Source organism: Haematobia irritans, chromosome 2 (assembly GCF_050003625.1).
Source record: "Haematobia irritans isolate KBUSLIRL chromosome 2, ASM5000362v1, whole genome shotgun sequence".
In the NCBI taxonomy this organism is placed as follows: Eukaryota; Metazoa; Arthropoda; class Insecta; order Diptera; family Muscidae; genus Haematobia; species Haematobia irritans.
Window position 1 is genome coordinate 36,986,465 of NC_134398.1, and position 24,305 is coordinate 37,010,769.

Genomic DNA, 24,305 nt, shown 5'->3' on the forward strand with positions numbered 1-24,305 from the left:
ACATTTTCTACAGAAATAAAATTTTAATAAAATTTTCTATAGAAATTAAATTTTGACAAAATTTTCTATAGAAATAAAATGTTGACAAAATTTTTTATAGAAATAAACTTTTGATTAAATTTTTATAGAAATAAAATTTTGACAAAATTTTCTATAGAAATAAAATTTTGACAAAATTTTTTATATTTATAAAAATTTGACAAAATTTTCTATAGATATAAAATTTTGACAAAATTTTCTATAGATATAAAATTTTGACAAAATTTTCTATAGAAATAAAATTTTGACAAAATTTTCTATAGATACAAAATTTTGACAAAATTTTCTATAGATATAAAATTTTGACACAATTTTCTATAGAAATAAAATTTTGACGCAATTTTTCTATAGAAATAAAATGTTGACAAAATTTTCAATAGAAATAAAATTTTGACAAAATTTTCTATAGAAAAAAATTCTGACAAAATTTTCTATAGAAATAAAATTTTTACAAAAAAAAAAATGTTGACAAAATCTTCTATAGATATAACATTTTGACAAAATTTTCTATAGAAATAAAATTTTAAACTAGAAGTTATTACAATATTTATTCGAAATAAAATTTTGCAAAATTTTCTATAGATATAAAATGTTGACAAAGTTTTCTATAGAAATAAAATTTGGACAACATTTTCTATAGAAATAAAATGTTGACAAAATTTTCAATAGAAATAAAATGTTTACAAAATTTTCTATAGAAATAAAATTCTGACAAAATTTTCTATAGAAATAAAATTTTTATAAAAAATAAAATGTTGACAAAATCTTCTATAGATATAACATTTTGACAAAATTTTCTATAGATATAACATGTTGACAAAATTTACTATAGAAATAAAATTTCGACAATATTTTCCATAGAAATAAAATTTCGACAAAATTTTCAATAGAAATAAAATTTGGACAAAATTTTTTATAGATATAAAAATTTTACAAAATTCTCTATAGATATAAAATTATGACAAAATTTTCTATGTATATAAAATTTTGACAAAATTTTCTATAGAAATAAAATGTTGACAAAATTTTCTATAGAAATAAAATTTCGACAAAATTTTCTATAGAAATAAAATTTTGATAAAATTATCTATATAAATAAAATTTTGACTAAATTTTCTATAGAAATACAATTTTGACAAATTTTTCTATAGAAATAAAATTTTGACAAAATTTTCTATAGAAATAAAATTTTGACAAAATTTTCAATAGAAATAAAATGTTGACAAAATTTTCTATAGAAATAAAATTTTGACAAAATTTTCAATAGAAATAAAATGTTGACAAAATTTTCTATAGAAATAAAATTTTGACAAAATTTTCTATAGAAATAAAATTCTGACACAATTTTCTATAGAAATTAAATTTTCATACAATTTTTTATAGAAATAAAATTTTGATAAAATTTTCTATAGAAATAAAATTCTGACAAACTTTATTATAAAATTTTGGAAACATTTTCTATAGAAATAAAATTTTGATAAAACTTTCTATGGAAATAAAATTTTGATAAAATTTTCTATAGAAATAAAATTTTGAAATTTTTTGTTTGGAGTCAAAAAGTTGAATATTGCGTCACAGTGTAATTTTTTATATTATATCAATATTATTTTCCGTGTACAATGACTATGGCTGCGCTATTGCCTTTGGTGTTGATGTAAATGCAGCATTTGTTCTCGTTACTTGTGGAACATTTTGAGCACGTTATGTTTAAAATGTTACCATTATTCTGATGCAGTTACAAACGAGCAAAAAAAAAAACATCGAGAACGATTTGGTGCTGCCACAACCATTGCTTTAGAGTGTTATTGTCATCATTTTGTGTAACAACCACTGGCACTTATACAACAATACTCAAGTACACAGGACACAAAGCGAACGCAATGGTGCAAAAAAAAAAACTACTACTCTGGCTCGCTCTTCATTCCATCACTCTACATAGCATACTACTTTGGTTTTTGTGCCCTTTGGTGGTCGGGACTTTCTCTACCCCTCCTCAAAAAGAGATCCTCAAACTCTTTTTCATTTTGTTGTTTGTCATTTCTTGGCACTGCAGTCGTTGTAAATATTATTAAACAACAACAACTACACTAAACATATACATTATTCTGGTAGCTGGTAGTTGGAAGAGTAAAAGTCCATACTAGGATAACGACCCGACCCAACTCCACCTATAGGTTTGGTTTTTTCACTTCAGAACTTTCAACTCGATAATACATTACAACTACAAACACAGCATTGTCCCATACAAAGCAACAACACAAAAACAAACGGAAAATGAACATAACATAAAAATGCCAACCACATTGAATACCAAGAGGCCCTTTACGAAGAAGTGCTGTCTCTCACTCTGGCTCTCTCCCACTCCCACTCCAACTCCAACTCTCACACACACTATCTCTCTTCGTATATCTATACTATATATTTTTGGTTAGCACTTTTTCCGGGATCATCATTTCTGTTGTTTTCATTTTATATGGAATGGGTTGATGTGCTTTTTGGGGGTTTTCATAAAGAAGAACTGGCGATTATTATTACATTGGTGATACTTAGTTTTGGTGCAAAAGAGCGGATGTTGTTGATTCGCTTAAGTGTTGGTTGTGGTGTTATACACAGTTCCGGTATTTTTGAAAATGTTTGACATTGGTTTTGTGTTTTAACCGTGTCTTCTATACATAAAAATTGTCAAAGTTAAATATTTTTACAAACCTTTGGAAAATAAAATGTTTCAAAATTTCATTCCAAAAGAAATTGTTGTCAAAATTTTATTCCTAGAAAAAATGTTGTGAAAATTTTATCCTATAAAAAATGCTGTCAGTCCATTGTGATACCACATTTAACTAAAAGTACATATTACATATGGACACTTCTAGTTTTAACCACTGAAACATCTCTATTATTTTATTTTGTTGAACCAACCAGATTGTTCCAAAAACATTAACAGACTGCTTAAGTTAACGTTTTCCAGGTCCGCCAGTAATCTAAAGCTATATGCCCCTAAAATTACTTACACAAAATGCAGGACACTCACACAAGAGGTGTTTAATTGATTCCTTTTCCTCCGCATCATGACAGCTCAAACAGTAGTCATTATTCTTCGCACCAATAGTTTTTCACTCAAAATTTTATTTCTAGGGAAAATTGGTTAACATCTCATTCATACAGAAAACTTTGTCAAAATTTTATTCCTAGAGAAAATGTTATTCCTAGAAAAAATGTTGTCAAAATTTTATTTCTAGAGAAAATTGATCAACATTTTATTCCTAGAGAAATTTTTGTCAAAATTTTATTCCTATAAAACATTTTGTCAACTTTTTATTCCTAGAGAAATTGTTGTCAAAATTTTATTCCTAGAGAAAATATTGTGAAAATTTTATCCTATAAAAAATTTTGTCAAAATTTTATTCCTAGAGAAAATTTTGTCACAATTTTATGTCTATAGAAAATTTTGTCAAAATTTTATTTCTATAGAAAATTTTGCCAAAATTTTATTTCTTTAGAAAATTTTGCCAAAATTTTATTTCTATAGAAAATTTTGTCAAAATTTTATTACTAGAGAAAATATTGTCAATATTTTATTTCTATAGAAAATTTTATTTCAATAGAAAATTTTGCCAAAATTTTATTTCTATAGAAAATTTTGTCAAAATTTTATTTTTATAGAAATTGTTATTCCTAGAAAAAAATGTTGTCAAAATTTTATTCCTAGTGAAAATGTTGTCAAAATGTTATTTCTAGAGAAAATTTGTCAACATTTCTTTCCTAGAGAAAATTTTGTCAACATTTTATTCCAAAAAAAAATGTTGTCAAAATGTTATTTCTAGGGAAAGTATTATCAGCATTTCATTCCTAGAAAAAAATGTTGTCAAAATGTTATTTCTAGGGAAAATTTTGTCAAAATTTTATTTCTAGAGAAAATTGGTTAACATTTCATTCCTAGTGAAAATTTTATTCCTAGAGACAATTTTGTCAAAATTTTATTCCTATAAAACATTTGATCAACATTTTATTCCTATAGAAATTGTTGTCAAAATGTTATTCCTAGAGAAAATGCTGTGAAAATTTTATCCTATAAAAAATTTTGTCAAAATTTTATTCCTAGTCAAAATTTTGTCACAATTTTATTTCTATAATATATTAATTTTTTTTTCAAGATTTTATTCCTGTAGAACATTTTGTCAAAATTTTATTCCTAGAGAAAATTTTGTCACAATTTTATTTCTACATAAAATTTTGTCAAGATTTTATCCCATTTTGTCAAAATTTTATTTCTATAGAAAATGTTGTCATAATTTTATATCTATAGAGAATTTTGTCCAAATTTTATTTCTATATAAAATTTTATTAAAATTTTATTTCTGTATAAATTTTTAATAAAATTTGCCAAAATTTTATTTCTATAGAAAATTGTGTCAAAATTTTATTTCTATAGAAAATTTTGTCAAAATTTTATTTATGTAGAAAAATTTTGTCAAAATTTTATCTCTATAGAAAATTTTTTCAAAATTTTGTTTCTATAGAAATTTCTATCAAAACTTTATTTCCATAGAAAATTTTGTCAAAATGTTTATTTCTATAGAAAGTTTTGTCAAATTTTATTCCTTGAGAAAAATTTGTCAACATTTTATTCCAAGAGAACATTTTTTCAAAATTTTATTCCTAAAAAAATTTTGTCAGCATTTCATTCCTGGAAAAAATGCTGCCAAAATGTTATTTCTAGGGAAAATTTTGTCAACATTTTATGTCTAGAGAAAATTGGTTAACATTTCATTCCTAGAGACAATTTTGTCAAAATTTTATTCCTATAAAACATTTGGTCAACATTTTGTTCCTAGAGAAATTGTTGTCAAAATGTTATTCCCAGAGAAAAAGTTGTGAAAATGTTATCCTATAAAAAATTTTGTCAAAATTTTATTCCTAGACAAAATTTTGTCACAATTTTATTTCAATGTTATATAAATTGTTTTCAAGATTTTATTCCTGTAGAACATTTTGTCAAAATTTTATTCTTATAGAAAATTTGTCAACATTTCATTCCTAGAGAAAATGTTGTCAACATTTTATTCCTAGAGAAAATGTTGTCACAATTTTATATCTATAGAAAAATTTTCATTCCCAGAAAAAATGTTGTCAAAATTTTATTGCAACGGAATATTTTGTCAAAATTTTATTCCAAGAGAAACTTTTGTCAAAATTTTTTCCTGGAGAAAATTTTGTAACAAATTTATTTCGATAGAAAGTTTTGTAAATTTTTTTTTTATTACTCTAGAAAATGTTGTTAAAATTTTTTTATTGCTGTAGAAAATTTTGTCAACATTTTTTTCCAAAATAAAATGTTGTCAAAATTTTATTCCTGGAGAAACTGTTTTCAAAATTTTGTTCCTTGAGAAAATTTTGTCACAATTTTGTTTCGATAGACAATTTTGTCAACATTTAATTCATAGAGAAAATTTTGTCAAACTTTTATTGCAACAGAAAATTTCGTCAAAATTTTATTCCAAGAGAAAATTTTGTCAAATTTTATTCCTTGAGAAAATTTTGTCAAAATTTTATTCCTACTGAAAATTTTGTCAAAATTTTATTCCTACTGAAAATTTTGTCACAATTGTATTCCAAGAGAAAATTTTGTCAAATTTTATTCCTTGAGAAAATTTTGTCAAAATTTTATTCCTAGTGAAAATTTTATTCCTAGTGAAAATTGTGTCAAAATTTTATTCCCAGAGAAAATGTTGTCAAAATTTTATTCCTGGAGAAAATTTTGTCAAAATTTTATTTCTGTAGAAAATTTTGGCACAATTTTATTTCTATCAAAAATTAGGTCAAAATTTTATTCATAGAAGAAACATTTCTCTGCTATAAAGTTTTTTCCCCTAGTCCAAAAGTCGATAAAGTTATCAATGAATTCGTTTTGTGCTTATAGTTAACTAACACAACTTAAAATTGGATATCCTAAAATGAAAGAGAATTTTGTTTGACTAATGTCAATTTGGCTTTAAAAATTCTGAAAAAATCTTCAAAACTGATGAAAAATCTTCCATTTTTGGTAAAATTCTACCAACTTTGGCAACCGTTCGATTCGAAATCCCTAACTCAATAACCACAAAGAGCTCTAAAGCAATCACTAAAGCATAAACGAAACATTTTAAAAGCTGAAAATCTTTTCCGTTTTCATCATGCCATACGGAAGGGGTGCGAGATGGTTTGGGCAAGAACTCAACTTAACCAAAAGACCGCCAACAAAGCGCTCAACCAAGGAGCATGTTTACTACCAACAGTCATCGCGTTATAATGATGGTGATGGTGGTGATGGCTTTTCTTTTGGTAAACTTTGTGGTGTATGACTGTTATTTCGTCTTATGATAAAAACGTATGCTCAGGCTTCCTGCAATAATGGTGATGATGGTATGTGAAGCTTCCATGAAATTGAAATATACACTTTGAAAAATATAGGAAGCTTAAAGGGTCATCTATTATAAAGGGTTTTAATTTATAAAAAAAATATATTCGAATATAGTGTATACTTGAATAATTTTTAAGGAGAAAATTGAATTTATTTTTATTTATAATAATTATTCGAACTTTATGGACATTACTTAATAATCGAAAATATAATTTGTACTTAAATCTGTTTTAAGGCTAATATGAAAATTAGAAATGAGTTTAAGTACAGAAAAACTATAGCCTACATTTTGGCGGTATGAAAATGGGCCCCATGAAAATGGGCCACAAAACCCAAATGAAACAGGGCCACATAAGTGAGATGACGAATAATGTAACTGAAGATGATGAATAATGAAACTGAAAATCGACCGCAATATAAAATTAGGGCTCATATTTAATTTTGATTTAAAAGACCATGTGAAAATTAACCCCAACTGATGGAAAACGAATCACTATTCCAAAAGGGAAATTGGGGTTTATTTTCATAATGCAAACGGGCCCCAAAAATAAAATGAAGTTACTCCCCAAAAACACTAAAATTTGGAGTTGTTGTTTTTCGTGTAATTTTTTTGGGGTCGTACTGGAAAACGAAGCACAATTCCAAAAGGGAAATTGGGGTTTATTTTCATACTTCAAACGGGCCCCAAAAATAAAATGAAGTTATTCCCAAAAAAAAAAAAAATATTAAAATTTGGAGTTGTGGTTTTTCGTGTCATTTTTTTTTAGGGTTCTATTTCATTTAGGTTTTTGGGCAAATTTTTATGGGACCCCTGTTCATAGAGCCCAAAATTTTTGCCACTTAAAAATTTTATTGAATCAACTAATTTTTTTATTGAAACAAAATAACAATCATTAAAAAATCTATCACAAATCTATATCAAATGAATTTGTTGGTTGATAATATCATTTATTTGATTGAAGAAATTTTAATTAAAAATTAATTGGCTAAATTAATTTAGCCATTGAAGACAAAGAATTTTTTCTTTGTATGAAAGAAGAACCCTCTAGTCTGTTTGTATTTTTTTCATTTCTTTAAAAATATATAAAAATTTTATATTATTGCTTTATTTCTCAGTGTATACTTACATTGTACTCGTTCGCACCAATATGGGTTGACCGAAAAATGCCGGAACATTTTCATCCATTAGCGAATGTGTTTTGAGGAAATTTAAGGTCGGATCCGGAAGCGTTCGTGAATCATTATGACATGAACCGGGACGTGGTTCAGGAACCTGTAAGAATATGAAGGAAAACATTTATTGCGATATTCGTTTATAGTTATGGAAAATATTTTGTTGCAAAATATTATAACACCATTATCGTTGATATTTTAGGGGTGTACGTGGCTCTTCTTTTATTTAATTTGGTCAATAGATAGAAAATACAATACTCGTATAAGAAATTTTCGAAATATTTAATTTCATTTTGTTCATATACGAGGGTTGTCTGATTATTACTAAGTCTCTAGATGCAAGAGCAATTCACAGTCGTGTAGTACATTCTCCAAAGAGCCCAGTGAAAACTGGATAAATAGTTGAGATGAAAAAGCGTTAAGAGTGCCATACCCTCAGCAATACCGTGTGCTTGAGAATAATGCCTTACCATGTGCTTACAAATTGGGAACAAAGTTATCTCAAAGATAATTTGGTAATGAGAGTTTCTGATGTGAGTCTACTATTGATATTTCAGTCAGATGGGACTCGTAACTTTTGTAGCTCATGGGGAAGCGGCAAGGCCAACGGAGTCCGAAATAGAAAGAAAGCTATTATATAGCGTTTGATGTTTTTGTTTGTTCACAAACTGAAGGAAGAATTTGTAAGACGTTATAAGCATGTCCGCCTGTCTGTGATAATCACGCTACAGCCTTCAATAATAACGCTATGGTCCTGAAATTTGGCACCGATTCGTCTTTTGTCTGCACGCAGGCTAAGTTCTAAGATGGGATATATCGGTCCAGGTTTTTATATAGCTTCCATATAAACCGAACCCCCTTAGAAACCGAAGTTTTTAACCAATTTGCCTGAAATTAGAAATCTAGAGATATTTTAGGACCAAAGAGAGCTGTGCTGAAAATGGTGAGTATTGGTCGATATTTTGGTACAGCCCCCATATAGACCGATCTCCTGATTTTACTTCTTTTTCCGATTTGCATGAAATTGGAAATCTGGAGTTTGGGATCTAGATTCTGTAGGTTGTTCAGAATAAAAATTAGGTGCGCAATTATGATTTATCGGTCGTTAGATACGTTTTAGAAGTATGGGAAAATTTGAGTAATGTTTGCACTTAGCAGTGGTGAATTTAAATTGAAAATGTGTGTATTTTGGCCATATTTGCTTAAAACGGAAAAACATATATATGGGGGGCTTTGTCTCAATCTTAACCGATTTTGACCAACTTTGGAACACTTTGCTAAAATGCTAATTGTACTGCTCTGTGCACAATTTCAAAATATTTGGAGTAAAACATTGGTCTTCATGGTCATATGAATCAAAATCGGGTGAAAGATATATGGGAGCTATATATAAATCTGAAACGATGTCAACCAAATTTGGCATGCATAATAGACAAAACTTCATGTAAATCGGATAACAACTTTGGCCTCTGGCTTCTGGGGCCGTATAAGTGGATATCGGGCGAATGATATGTATGGTAGCTATACCTCCATTTGAACCAATTTTAACCAAATTTGACCTCATTACAACACTACCAATTGTACTCTTTGTGCAAAATTTATAGCAGAGCAAAGGAAATAAAAAGAAACTATCATCGCACTTGATTAAATTTAATATTTGTTTTTTGGAGCGGAGCGGTTTTTCTTCTGGAAAATATCGATCCCGCTTCGCTCCGGCCAAAAAAGGGTGCGCACCGCTCCGCTCCGAATCCCTGGGAAAAACCAAATTTGGCAACTGGCCAGTATCGTTCAAGCGAAACAGCACTTTGGCTCTCTCCACTCTAAATTTTGTGCATCGGTGAGCTCTTGCACTTTTTGGAATTTCAATGGCTTTGTCAACATTTTATTTCTATAGAAGATTTTGTCAAAATTTATTTCTATAGAAAACTTTGTCAAAATTTTATTTCTATAAAAAATTTTATTTCTACAAAAAATTCTTGCAAAATTTTATTTTTATAGAAAATTTTATTACTATCGAAAATATTTGCAAAATTTTATTTCTATAGAAAATTTTTGCAAAATTGTATATTTATAGAAAATTTTTGCAAAATTGTATATTTTTGGACAATTTTTCCAAAATTTTATTTCTATAGAAAATTTTGTCAACAATTTTATTTCTATAGACAATTTTGTAAAAAATTATTTTTTATAGAAAATTCCTACAAAATTTTATAGAAACTTTTTGAAAAAAATCAAAAATTTTATCAAAACAACAATAACAAAACAAGACGAAAAAAAACAAAATATTTCTATAGAAAATTTGTGCAATTTATATATATTTTCTATATTTCTATTGAAAATATTTGCAAAATTTTATTCCTATAGAAACTTTTTGCAATTTTTTTGTCTATAGAAACTTTTTGCAAAATTTTATTTCTATAGAAAATTTTGACAAAATTTTATTTCTGTAAAAAAGTTTGCAAAATTTTATTTCTATATAAAATTTTTACAAAATTTCATTTCTATAGAAAATTTTTTTTGTCTATAGAAACTTTTTGCAAAATTTTATTCCTATAGAAAGTTTTTGCAAAATTTTATTTCTATAGCTATATCGCTCCATATCTTCCTCTTTTTTTTCTTTTCTTTTTTCTTTCTTTATTTATTTGCTTTCCCATGCACAAGACCACTTGAGTCTCATATTTCAGCATGAGAAGTTTAAAATCATAATGTACAATTAAATAAATATAATATAATTACAATATTAGGTTTCATGAAAAAATTTTTTTTTTTTTTTTTTTAAATTTAAAAAATTAATCAAAATAGATCTATAAGCAAATAACCTTAATATTTTATATTGAAAAACTGATTACAGACTGAAAAAAAACACTATTAGAATTTAAGTTTGACACTTGTAAAAAGAGGAGAAAAATAACAACAATTAAAATAAGATTTATAAAATTTATAATTACAGATAATGGATAAAGAATATTAAAATTGAAAATATGAAAAAGAGAAACAAAAACAAAAAATTGAACGAAAATTTTATAACAAATAAAAGAAAGTTATAAATAAAAGTACATATTGCATAAAAATAAGGGTACATATTGCATGAAAACGAAAACAAATTTTAAGAATTAAAACTAGCTAGCAAACAGTTTAGAGTAAAATAAAACAAATGATAAAGAATCTTGTTTAATTATTACTCAAAAACGAGATAACATTTTTCTTAAAGGCATCTGCATTACTTATACATTGGATATTATAAGTAAGTGAGTTCCACAGACGGATGGAGTTAATAAAAAATTGCCACTCAGAGACCAAACAGCTATGACGAAGCAAAATTAATCTTTTTCCTCTATTAAATCTTGAAAAACGCAGGCGTTGAAATAAATGCACCGGGTGACCACTATAAATAATCCTATGCAAGAAAATAAGGACTCTTAACTTAAGTAGATTGTGAAATATCATGTCATACAAGCATACTGAGAAAGCCGAAACACTGTCATATCTTCGTATACCATATACGTAGCGGGTAATGCTATTGAACGTCCTATTCATTCTCTGCATACTTAGGGCATCGCACTTAGCAAAAAGTTCACATCCGTAAAGCATAATGGACATCAAGAATGACTTGGCTAAGATAACCCTTATTCTTAACGGAGTACAACGTTGTGACTGCCATAATGTCCGAAGTATTGAATATACACGGCCACACATAGCGGTAATATGGTCAGACCACGTCAGAGTGCTGTTGAACATCACCCCAAGATTTCTGGCACGCTCCACTATCCCAATCGTCTGATTATCTATCCTTATGTCAACATTAACTCTAGACCTCACTGTTCGCCCTTTAATCACCAAACACTTAGATTTCATTGGGTTAATAGTAAGACCATTGGCCTGTGCCCACATTGATATCCTTCAAAGATCCTCATTCAATAGAGCCTCACAACTACCAATTGATGACGGTTCGCACCCTATATATAACTGAACATCATCAGCATACATTCGCATCCGACAATGTCTCACCTGCGTAGGTAGATCATTAGAGTATAGGGAGAAGAGCAAGGGTCCTAATATTGAACCTTGCGGAACACCTCTGTTTACCAACCGCACCTGTGATTGCCTGTCCCCAATCCTGACATATTGATACCTATCCGAGAGGTATGATGAAATTAATCTTGCCGACGTGTTTGAAAACCCAAAGAAATTGCGTAATTTAGCACAAAGTAAATCGTGGTCTACGGTGTCAAATGCTTTAGAATGATCTAAAAGCACTAGCAACACATATTTCCTTTCATCCATAAAGCGCCTGATATCCTCCGACACGTCAACAAGGGCTGTAATACAACTATTCTTCCGTCGAAATCCAGACTGTGAGTCCGTTAACAAGGCATTCGTACGCAAGTACTCATCCATTTGATCCCTCAACACACGCTCAAGTGCCTTTGATAGAAATGGCAGAATCGCTACGGGTCTGTAATCTCCGCCTGTCTTCGGTACAGGAACTATCCGTGCTACCTTCCACCTACTTGGATAATAACTATTGGTTATTATCCTATTAAATATGAAGGTAATAAAGGGGAGGAGTTCACGCAATATTATCCTGATAAACCTAGGGTCTACACCATCAGCACCTATAGAGTTCGATCTTATGGACATGATACTTTCCAGAACATGCATCTCCTCCACTCCAATGAACTCAAAACGATCATCAAAAGCAACTGTTGTCATATCATAGAAGGAGGAATCAGCGTCCCGCATGGGAATGTCCAAAAACTTCGCGTTAATATCGTCAACATCAATTGATTCATCATCCACATAACTATCCTTTCTACCGACATCAAGCTCGCGTACCAAACCCCATATTCGCCTTGATCCAACAGCATCACCAAATTTGGACATATAGTACTCAGACTTAGCCTTCTTTATCTCATCCTGAGCCTTCCTCCTAGCATCACAGTACTCACCGCGTAGTTCAGGAGTCCTATATCTCTTCCACCTCCTGTAGGCAACATCCCTCACTCTTAAGGCATTTGCAACCTGATGCGTAAACCAAGGACGATTTTTTGGGCATATAGTCTTACTCCTCAATGGCACCGCTATATCGTAAAGCTTAACTATATTTTCCTCAAGAAAAGTCAGTTGGTCATCGATAGACGCAATACCATAAATCAAACCCCAGTCAATGCACTCGAACTCAACATTCAGAAGATCGTAATTAATATTCTTAAAATCACGAAACTTGACAGAATGTTTCCTGACATCCAGGCGATAGTCATATGTCAAGAAAATAAGGTCATGACGTGAAAAGCAAGGTACTGAAAGTTGATCATACAAAAGTATATTCGATAAATCATTAACTAAGAAAAGGTCCAGTAAAGTCGCGTTAGTGGAAGTATAATGTGTGGGTGTAGTATTATTAACAGAAAAGAGTCCTAGTGATAGCATAGCATCGACAAATCTGAATTCAATGAGGGCATTACTATTAAAATCACCAGCAATAACTATATTCTCATAGCGAACAGTAAGTGAGTCAAGTGTAGTCATAAAGTCCTCTAAGGGTACACTATTGTTTGGCCTATACACACATCCAACCAGTAAATTGGAGGAACCATTCGTCACCTCAAGAAATATATACTCGACATCATCCATCTCCATAGAATTACTAATAAATCTACATTTTATCCCATGCCTGGCATAAATGGCAACACCTCCCCCACGTCTCCCTCTGTCGGCTCTAAAAACCCGATATCCCTTAAGTGATACCAAAAGGTCGCTATGATCTGAATTCAGCCATGTCTCAGAAATACAAACAAAGTCCACGTCCGAGGTTTCAAACATTATACGAAATTCATCCATTTTGTTCCTCAAGCTTTGGGCATTCAGATGGCAAATTTTTATACCTCTATGCTGTTTACATAGAATCTTTATCATATTGGCTGTGCCTTCTGTGGAACTTAAACCTATGTCACCAATGTGTGTCATATGAACGATTTGATTTAAAAATGTTGTAATGCATATTAAAGCATTTATCAAAGATGCAGTTACCCCGCTTTTGCTTATGATAAAAAGTCGTAGAAGATTCAAAAAAATAAATATTAATTATGCAATACTGTTTAAGATATATACTAATGTAAAAAAAAAAATATAACAAAATTAGTGTTATAGATTATGTATATTATGATGTTAGTTAGTTGCTTGAACTTGATGATTTTGATGTTGATTTCGGGAAGCATCCTCTTGTTCAAAAAAACTATTATTATTCAAGTCATCCATTTCCTCAATCCGAACCGAGGGGCCATCAGCAGCTTTTTTAACATATACGAAACCACGCATTGAAAAAGCACTGTGTAGTAATTTCTGTCGTTTTAGTCGTACAGCTTCCTGTAGTATTAAATAGTTCGGCTTCGTTAAACTTTCATTGACAAAAAATGTAGATTCTGAGTTAAATCCAATATGTGATAGTTTGAAGTTGAAATTCTTGTTCTGCTTCCTGTAGATCGATAGTGATTTGAGAAAGAAATTCTTATCATATGGAGACCACATCTTGACAATGATTGCTGCATCACGAGAATTATTTTTGTGTTTGTTATTTTGGTTTTGTAGCCTATATATATACTGGTAAGCTGGTGTTGGAGTGTTTATTGTACAGCATATATTGTAAAAAATTTCGGGCAAATTTTCATTCTGCATGAAAGGTATTCCGGTAATACGAAGATCAGATGCAACTGTATTGTTTTTTTGCTCTCTTAATTCAGTTTTAAGTATTTTATACTTGTTAGTTTGCTCTTTGAGTTCCATTTCCATTTTATTCATTTCTTGCCTCATGGCTATTATAGCATCTTCTGTCGCAGCTTCAATTTTGTCAACTCTTACCGTCACTGCTCTTAACTGCTCATTAATCGAGTCTAACTTTTTTTCTAATTGTGTTAGAATTCGTTTTTCACTTTCATTCAACATACTCATCAGTTTAGCTTCAATCGTTTCAGTTAATTTATCGAATCGTTTGTCCATTGCTTGCATCAATTTGAAAGGTGAATCAATATTTCCTAGAGAAGTGCGAGGATTTTTTGATTCACTTTCCAGTAGTGATTTTTGCAGGCGTTTTTGCGTGGGTGTGCCCATAGTGATTAGATAGGTTTACTAAGTTTATGTTGGGTATTGTCTACGCTGAATGTTTAAGATATATCCGGTTCGTGTCAACAGTAACTGTGTTTAGTATTGTATTTATTAAAATATGTGATCTATGTTAATTATCACAGGTTGATGTCCACAGTAAACGTGTTGCGGTTTAGGATAAATTCAACACGCCGGTTTGTGTCCACGCTGATTTTGTTGAGTATTGACTTCGCTTATGAGATCGATCGTTGTGCTAGAAATTGGCATACAGAGGGCGGTGTGGTGTAATTGAAAATATGTAAAGTTTTGATGCACCCTGCAATGCTTTTATTTCGGACATGAACCATAAAACATGTAAATTGCAGATTTTTTGTGGTATAATTTTCAGATGAAAATATTATTTAATGTTGTAGTTAATTTGTTTGAATTTAACGGCTTTAAGCATTCTATTAATTATGTCAAATAAAAGCTTTCATTAAGATGAGAGCCTAGTTTGTGACGTTTATTATCGAGAAACACTGCACCTCTCACTGTTTATGATTGATTGTTTATGTTGATAATGTACGTATTGATTTGCAATTTGCCAATTTATTTGATAAATTACTTTAATATGTAAAAATAATCACTTATTTCACTTGACTTATGTTGATGTAGTGTGTTTATTTGTTAGATTTCTTAGTTTTTGGTAGTAATCTGACAATGTTTTCCGTCAATAATCATTGATTTAGAGGAGCTGCGATACAAACACGTCCGTCTTCTTTGCAAGTATATAAATATCTGGTCTTTATTATGAAATAAAATCGGATTCTTTAGAACAATAAATTTTAATTTTTCTTTGAATACGAAAATAACATATCTTTTTGGAAAACCTTTTATCAGAAAACGATTGTTCTTAATTTTTACAAAATTTCATTTCTATACAAAATTTTATTTCTATAGAAAATTTGTTCGAAATTTTATTTCTATAGAAATTTTGTGCTCAAGTTTATTTCTATAGAAAATTTGTGCAAAATTTTATTTCTATAGATTTTTTTTGCAAAATTTTTGCAAAATTTTATTTCTATAGAAAAATGTTGCAAAATTTTATTTCTATGGAAAAGTTTGTCAAAAATTTTATTTCTATAGGCAATCTTGTCAAAATTTTATTTCTATAGACAATTTTGTCAAAATTTTATTTCTATAGAAAATTTTTGCAATATTTTATTTGTAAAGAAATTTTTCTCAAAATTTTATTTCTATATAAAATTTTTGCAAAATTTTATTTCTATAGCTATATCGAACCATATCTTCCTCTTTATTATGAAATAAAAATCGGATTCTTTAGAACAACAAATTTTAATTTTTCTTTGAATACGAAAATAACACATCTTTTTGGAAAACCTTTTATCAGAAAATGATTCCTATTTGCAAAAAAATGGTATATTTATGGACAATTTTTCCAAAATTTTATTTCTGAAGAAAATTTTTGCAAAATTTTACTTCTATAGAAAATTTTGTCAACAATTTTATTTCTATAGAAAATTTTTGCAAAATTTTATTTCTATAGAAAAATTTTGCAAAATTTTATTTCTATAGAAAAGTTTGTCAACAATTTTATTTCTATAGACAATTTGTAAAAAATTAATTTTTATAGAAAATTTTTGCAAAATTTTACAGAAACTTTTTGCAAACATTCAAAAATTTTATCAAAGCAACAAATATGATTGCAGTACAAACCAACAACAAAACGAAAAAAAAAAAACGAAATATTCCTATAGAAAATTTGTGCAAAATTTTATTTCTATAGAAAATATTTGCAAAATTTTATTCCTATAGAAACTTTTTGCAATTTTTTTGTCTATAGAAACTTTTTTCAAAATTTTACTTCCATAGAAAATTTTGTCCAAATTTTATTTCTGTAGAAAAAGTTTGCAAAATTTTATTTCTATATAAATTTTTTACAAAATGTCATTTCTCTACAAAATTTTATTTCTATCGAAAATTTGTTCAAAATTTTATATCTATAGAAAATTTGTGCTTAATTTTATTTCTATAGAAAATTTTGCAAAATTTTATATCTATGGAAATTTTTATTAATATCGAAAATATCTGCAAAATTTTATTTCTATAGAAAATTTTTGCAAAATTGTATATTTATAGAAAATTTTTGCAAAATTATATATTTATGGAAAATTTTTCTATAGAAAAATTTTGCAAAATTTTATTCCTATAGAAACTTTTTGCAATTTTTTTGTCTATAGAAACTTTTTGCAAAATATTATTTCTATAGAAAATTTTTTCAAAATTTTATTTCTATAGAAAAAGATGGCAAAAGTTTGTTTCTATTTAAAATTTTTACAAAATTTCATTTCTATACAAAATTTTTGCAAAATTTTATTTCTATAGAAAATTTGTTCACAATTTTATTTCTATAGAAAATTTGTGCTACATTTTATTTCTATAGAAAATTTTTCAAAATATTTTTTCCTTTCCTCTGTTGGTTAAGCTACAATTGTAGTTTAGTCAATGTATGGTTTTAAGCTGAAATAAAAAACAACAACAATGCTTAAAGAACAAAACCAACAATAACAAAACAAAACAAATGGAAAAAGAAGAGGAGGCACGCTAAAAATAAACCCAGCCATGTGAATTCAAATCGATGATTTGACAGTGGCATAGGAAAAGAGATATGTTTGTTTCGAATTTATTTCGGCATAAGCCGGCTATCAATGTAAAACCTTTTTTCGGAGGGTTCAAGTGTGGTTTTTGTTGGGTTTAATAAACTGCCTGAATTTATTCTGATAATTGGTTGATAGTTTTGCTGCAAGTAGAGGATGCTGATGAGGAATGTGGTAATTCCGAAACGTGCGTCCATCCAACCATCTTGCAGTCTATAGGGCTTTGCCCAAATAAATTTGACAAACATTCTTTTCCTCTGTTGGTTAAGCTACAATTGTAGTTTAGTCAATGTATGGTTTTAAGCTGAAATAAAAAACAACAACAAATATTTTTTCTATAAAAAATTTTTGCAAAATTTTATTTCTATAAAAAATGTTGTCAAAATTTTATTTCTATAGCAAATTTTTGTAAACTTTTATTTTTATAGAAAATTTTTGAAAATTTTATTTCTACAAAAAATTTTCAAAATTTTATTTCTAAAGAAAATTTTTGCAAAATTTTATTTCTATAGAAAATTTTGTCAACAATTTTATTTCTATAGAAAATTTTGTCAACAATTTTATTTCTATAGAAAATTTTTGCAAAATTTATACCTATAGAAACTTTTTGCAATTTCTTTGTCTATAGAAACTTTGTGCAAAAGTTTATTTCAATAGAAAATTTTGTCAAAATTTTATTTCTGTAGAAAAAGTTTGCAAAATTTTATTTTAATATAAAAATTTTACAAAATTTCATTTCTATACAAAAATGTTTGCCAAATTTTATGTCTATAAAAAATTTGTTCAAAATTTTATTTCTATAGAAATTTTGTGCTAAATTTTATTTCTATAGAAAATTGTTGCAAAATTTTATTTCTTTGGAAAATTTTTGCAAAATTGTATATTTATGGAAAATTTTTCCAAAATTTTATTTCTATAGAAAATTTTGTCAACAATTTTATTTCCATAGAAAATTTTTGCAAAATTTTATTTCTATAGAAAAATGTTGCAAAATTTTATTTCTATAGAAAAGTTTGTCAACAATTTTATTTCTAAAGACAATTTTGTAAAAAATTATTTTTTATAGAAAATTTTTGCAAAATTTTATAGAAACTTTTTGCAAAAATTCAAAAATTTTATCAAAACCACAAATATGATTGAAGTACAAACAAAACAAAACGAAAAAAAAAAACAAAATATTTCTATAGAAAATTTGTGCAAAATTGTATTTCCTCTTTATTATGAAATAAAAATCGGATTCTTTAAAACAACAAATTTTAATTTTTCTTTGAATACGAAAATAACACATCTTTTTGGAAAACCTTTTATCAGAAAACGATTGCTCTTAATTTTCCTCATTTATTTATACCATCAATATTAAGTTCCATCATTGCAAATAATCATTTTCCCCTCAATCTAGTTTCGAAAAACTAGCTAGAATAAAGACTAAAGATTTTATAAATCCATATTTTTGAAATATTCCATGGATTGAGATCTTCTCTATTTCCGTATTCCATCTTGTAGATAAAGTATGAAGCAAAATGATCCCTCACCAATACAAACACCATAATGACAGTGTCTATGTTTTGTCTGTAGTAGAGATGAAGAAGTCCTTAACTGTTTGAAGTTGTCTCTTCCAAAAGAGTGTGTGTATGTTTGTCTCTCCATGTTGGCACACTCTTGTATATCACATTTATGGCATATCCTTTTTGTTCATTCCAATTTCCTTCACAGTTCAGCTAGCTGAGTGCTGGCTGACTCACACAGCAAGCAATATAATGGGTCCTTTGTCTTGTTTTTCGTTATTTTTTTTTTTTTTTTTTTGTATAAATATCTGCTTTGTCTGTATTGTCCTATCATCGTTTCGGGTTTCCCCCTTCTTACTTTCATGATATCTCCACCTATGAGGAGCCCATAGCTGGGCAAAGTAGTCTCCTATATTTAAACGCCGAGTTGTTAATGTTGCCTGAATTCGGTTCCATTTCTTCTTCGGGGAGATGAGCAGTAGCATTGCAGTGGAGGAGGAGAAGAAGGTATGTAAAGGCTTAAATTGAGCTGGAGTACTTAAGTTTTATATTTATGAGCATTCTAAAGTGCCACTGTCACAAAGAGATACGAGAGCAACCAAACCAAGCCAGCGATAACAGTTGCCTTTCTCTCTCATCCTGTATCGTTGTCCACGTCCTCTGGAGTCCTACTCAAGTAGATTTATTTGTATTTATGAGCAAAGAAAAAAATGTCTCGCTCTTTTTTTATTTCTTTTGAACACACAAAAGAGTTTTTAAAATTTGCAACACTTTTCGTCATCACACCAAAGAAGATAGCAACAACAAAAACAAGTAAAACACAACGAAGGTAAATAACGTGTATACGTGATTTGGATTGTTTAACAGATAAGAAGTACATAAAATGAAATGAGATTAAATCACCCTGGAAATTTCAATGCAACGCTTTAAGAGTTCGTAGCGGAAAGCCAATAAATTTTTGGAAATGAATTTAAATGGAATTTAAATTAAAAAATGCTTTGGAATGAAATAGGTAATTCAAGGAGAAACTAAAAGGATATTAAAATTATCCTTAGAGAGTAAAATCTCAACAAAAAAAAAAACTTGAGACAGATATTAAATTTTAAGCAACTTACACTAAACGTTATCTTAAAGCGTATAACATTTAGTGTAAGTTGCTTAGATTTAACAATTTTGCTCATTCTATTATGAATCTGAGGACCATTGACAATCACGGTGCTAAAAATAATCTACCAAAATTCGAAGAAAAATTTTGCAAAAATCTACCAAAAAAAACAAAAATCATTAAAGTTTTTTTTTTTTTATTAAATGTTTGCAATAAAAATATTTGTAGAAATATTCTCGCAAAATTTTATTTCTATAGAAAATTTCAGCAAATTTTTGTTTTCTATAGAAAATTTTTAAAAAAATTTTATTTCTATAGAAAATTTTGGCAAAATTATTTGTATCGAAAATTTTGTCGAAATTTTATTGCTATAGAAAATAAGTCATAATTTTAATTCTATAGAAAATTTTTGCAAAATTTTATTTCTATAGAAAAGTTTGTCAATTTTTTTTTTCTATAGAAAATTTTTCAAAATTTTATTTCTATAGAAAATTTTTGCAAAATTTTATTTCTATAGAAAATTTTTGCAAAAATTTTATTTGTATAGAAATCGACTCAGAAGTCCATACGCGGTATATATTAAATCAAAAAAGATCGATCCAATACGTATATAATTCAGTTTGACAAAGTAGACATAAAATTTTGACAAAATTTTCTACAGAAATAAAATTTTAACAAAATTTTCTATAGAAATAAAATTTTCACAAAATTTTCTATAGAAATAAAAATTTTGTCAAAATTTTCTATAGAAAGAAAATTTAGACAAAAATTTCTACAGAAATGAAATTTTAACAAAATTAAACTTTTGATAAAATAAAAGAAATAAACTTTTGATCAAATTTTCTATAGAAATAAAATCTTGATAGATTATTTTTGGAACGAGTGGCAACCATGATTATGAACCGAATAAAATTTGAACAAAATTTTCTATAGAAATAAAATTTTGACAAAATTTTCTATAGAAATAAAATTTTGACAATGATGAAAATTTTATTATGAACCGAATAAAATTTTAACAACATTTTCTCTAGAAATAAAATTTTGACAAAATTTTCTATAGAAATAAAATTTTGGTACATTATTTTTGGATCTAGTGGCAACCATGATTATGAACCGATATGGACCAATTTTTGTGTGATTGGACCAATTTTGGTATGGTTGATAGCGACCGGATCGGATAAATTTTGCTCCTCCAAGAGGCTCAGGAGGTCAAATCTGGAGAATGTTTTATATGGGGGCTATATATAATTATGGACCGATGTGAACCAATTTTTGCTGGTTGTTAGAGACCATATACCAACACCATGTACCAAATTTCAGCCGGATCGGATGAAATTTGCTTCTCTTTTAGGCTCCGCAAGCCAAATCTGGAAATCGGTTTATATGGGGGCTATATATAATTATGGACCGATGTGGACCAATTTATGCGTGGTTGTTAGAGACCATATACCAACACCATATACCAAATTTCAGCCGGATCGGATGAAAAATGCTTCTGTTAGAGGCTCCACAAGCCAAATCTGAGGGTCCCTTTATATGGGGGCTATACGTAAAAGTGGACCGATATGGCCCATTTTCAATACCATTCGACCTACATCGATAACAACTACTTGTGCCAAGTTTCAAGTCGATAGCTTGTTTCGTTCGGAAGTTAGCGTGATTTCAACAGACGGACGGACGGACGGACATGCTTAGATCGACTCAGAATTTCACCACGACCCAGAATATATACACTTTATGGGGTCTTAGAGCAATATTTCGATGTGTTACAAACGGAATGACAAAGTTAATATACCCCCATCCTATGATGGAAGGTATAAAAATGGTATACCATACATAACAGGTTGGCTGATAAGTCCCCGGTCTGACACATAGATGGCGTCGCTAGTATTAAATGCATATTATTTTTATATAGTACCAACCTTCAAATGATTCGTGTCAATTAGTTTGTGAGATAGAGCGTCTTTTGTGAAGCAACTTTTGTTATTGTGAAAAAAAAAACAAAAGGAATTTCGTGTTTTGATAAAATACTATTTTCTGAAGGAAAAAAATACGGTGGAAGCAAAAACTTGGCTTGATAATGAGTTTCCGGACTCTGCCCCAGGGAAATCAACAATAATTGATTGGTATGCAAAATTCAAGCGTGGTGAAATGAGCACGGAGGACGGTGGACACACAGTGGACGCCCGAAAGAGGTGGTTACCGACGAAAACATCAAAAAAATCCACAAAATGATTTTGAATGTCCGTAAAAAGAAGTTGATCGAGATAGCAGAGGCCTTAAAGATGTCAAAGGAACGTGTTGGTCATATCATTCATCAATATTTGGATATGCGGAAGCTCTGTGCAAAATGGGTGCCGCGCGAGCTCAAATTTGATCAAAAACAACAACGTGTTGATGATTCTGAGCGGTGTTTGCAGCTGTTAACTCGTAATACACCCGAGTTTTTTCGTCGATATGTGACAATGGATGAAACATGGCTCCATCACCTACACTCCTGAGTCCAATCGACAGTCGGCTGAGTGGACAGAGACCGGTGAACCGTCTCCGAAGCGTGGAAAGACTCAAAAGTCTGCTGGCAAAGTAATGACCTCTGTTTTCTGGGATGTGCATGGAATAATTTTTATCGATTATCTTGAGAAGGGAAAAACCATCAACAGTGACTATTATATGGCGTTATTGCAGCGTTTGAAGGTCGAAATCGCGGCAAAACGGCCCCATATGAAGAAGAAAAAAGTGTTGTTCCACCAAGACAACGCACCGTGCCACAAGTCATTGAGAACGATGGCAAAAATTCATGAATTGGGCTTCGAATTGCTTCCCCACCCACCGTATTCTCCAGATCTGGCCCCCAGCGACTTTTTTTGTTCTCAGACCTCAAAAGGATGCTCGCAGGAAAAAAATTTGGCTGCAATGAAGAGGTGATCGCCGAAACTGAGGCCTATTTTGAGGCAATACCGAAGGAGTACTACCAAAATGGTATCAAAAAATTGGAAGGTCGTTATAATCGCTCGCATCGCTCTTGAAGGAAACTATGTTGAATAATAAAAACGAATTTTGACAAACAAAAAATGTGTTTTTCTTTGTTAGACCGGGGACTTATCAGCCAAACTGTTATTTTCTGTCATTTACAGTTTTTTTTTCCATCGATCCATATGTCTAACTATGGGCCAATTCGAAAATTTGACGAAATTCTAATTTTTTCCAGAATTTAATAAAATGGGAGAGTTGAATTTCCAGTTTTCAAAAAAAAAAAAAAAATAAAATAAATAAATAAATAAAAATAAATCGTATTCCATAAATTTGCCTGCCATTTACAATTGTTGTCCATCGGTCCATATGTATATATATCTATGGGCCAATTTATCCATCATTCCTTCTAAAAACCAGGGCTGTGGAGCCGGAGTCGGAGTCGGAGTCTGAGGATTTTGCTGGAGCCGGAATCGTAAAAATTTTGCTCGACTCCGACTACGGCTGAACCAAATTTTTTAAAACACTTCATATTTTTGTAACTAAGCAAGTTTTTACTCAAATTAGTTTCCATTGCGTTATTCATTCGATCAATGTACAGCATGATTGTAAATGAAAATTAACTTCCAATTACGGCTATCTTTTTATATTTCCTAGAATGTTAGACTGGCAGATGGGCTGGATCGATCCATTTGAATGCCCATATCAATTTATTTGAAATATTTCAAACAATCGATATTATTTTTATTTTGATTTTATTTTAAGGCCATATACATATGTGGAATATTGACAGAAAATTTTTTCAAAGTTGTTTTTTATAGAAAATTTTGTCAAAATATTATTTCTATAAAAAGTTTTGTCAAAATTTTATTTCTATAGCAAATTTTATCAAGTTTTTATTTCTATAAAAAATTTATTCAAAATTTTATTACTATAGAAATATTTTTTTTTTTCTATAGAAAATTTAGTCAAAATTTTATTTCTATAGAAAATTGAGTTAAAATTTTGTTTCTATAGAATATTTTGCAAAATTTTATTTCTATAGAAAATTTTGCAAAATTTTGTTTGTTACACAAAAAATTTTTTTCAAAATTTTATTTCTATTGATAATTCTATTTCTATAAAAATTTAAGTCAAAATTTTATTTCTATAGAAAATTTTGCCAAAATTTTATAGTAATAGATTTTTTTTATTAGAAAATTTGGTCAAAATTTTATTTCTATAGAAAATTTTGTCAAAATTTTATTTCTATAGAAAATTTAGTCAAAATTTAGTTTCTGTAGAATATTTTGCAGAATTTTATTTACTACACAAACATTTTTCTAAAATTGTATTTGTATTGATAATTTTTTTCAAAG

The 24,305-nt window shown here is 28.8% G+C and overlaps 1 protein-coding gene across 1 annotated transcript in view; it reads right to left on the reverse strand.

The window, feature by feature from the left end:
- Positions 1 to 24,305, reverse strand: part of Sema1a (semaphorin 1a) — a 1,157,214-nt gene that overhangs the window by 97,770 nt on the left and 1,035,139 nt on the right. The window contains 1 exon segment of the mRNA XM_075293762.1: positions 7,564 to 7,709. Within this exon segment, the coding sequence (XP_075149877.1) occupies positions 7,564 to 7,709 (146 nt within the window).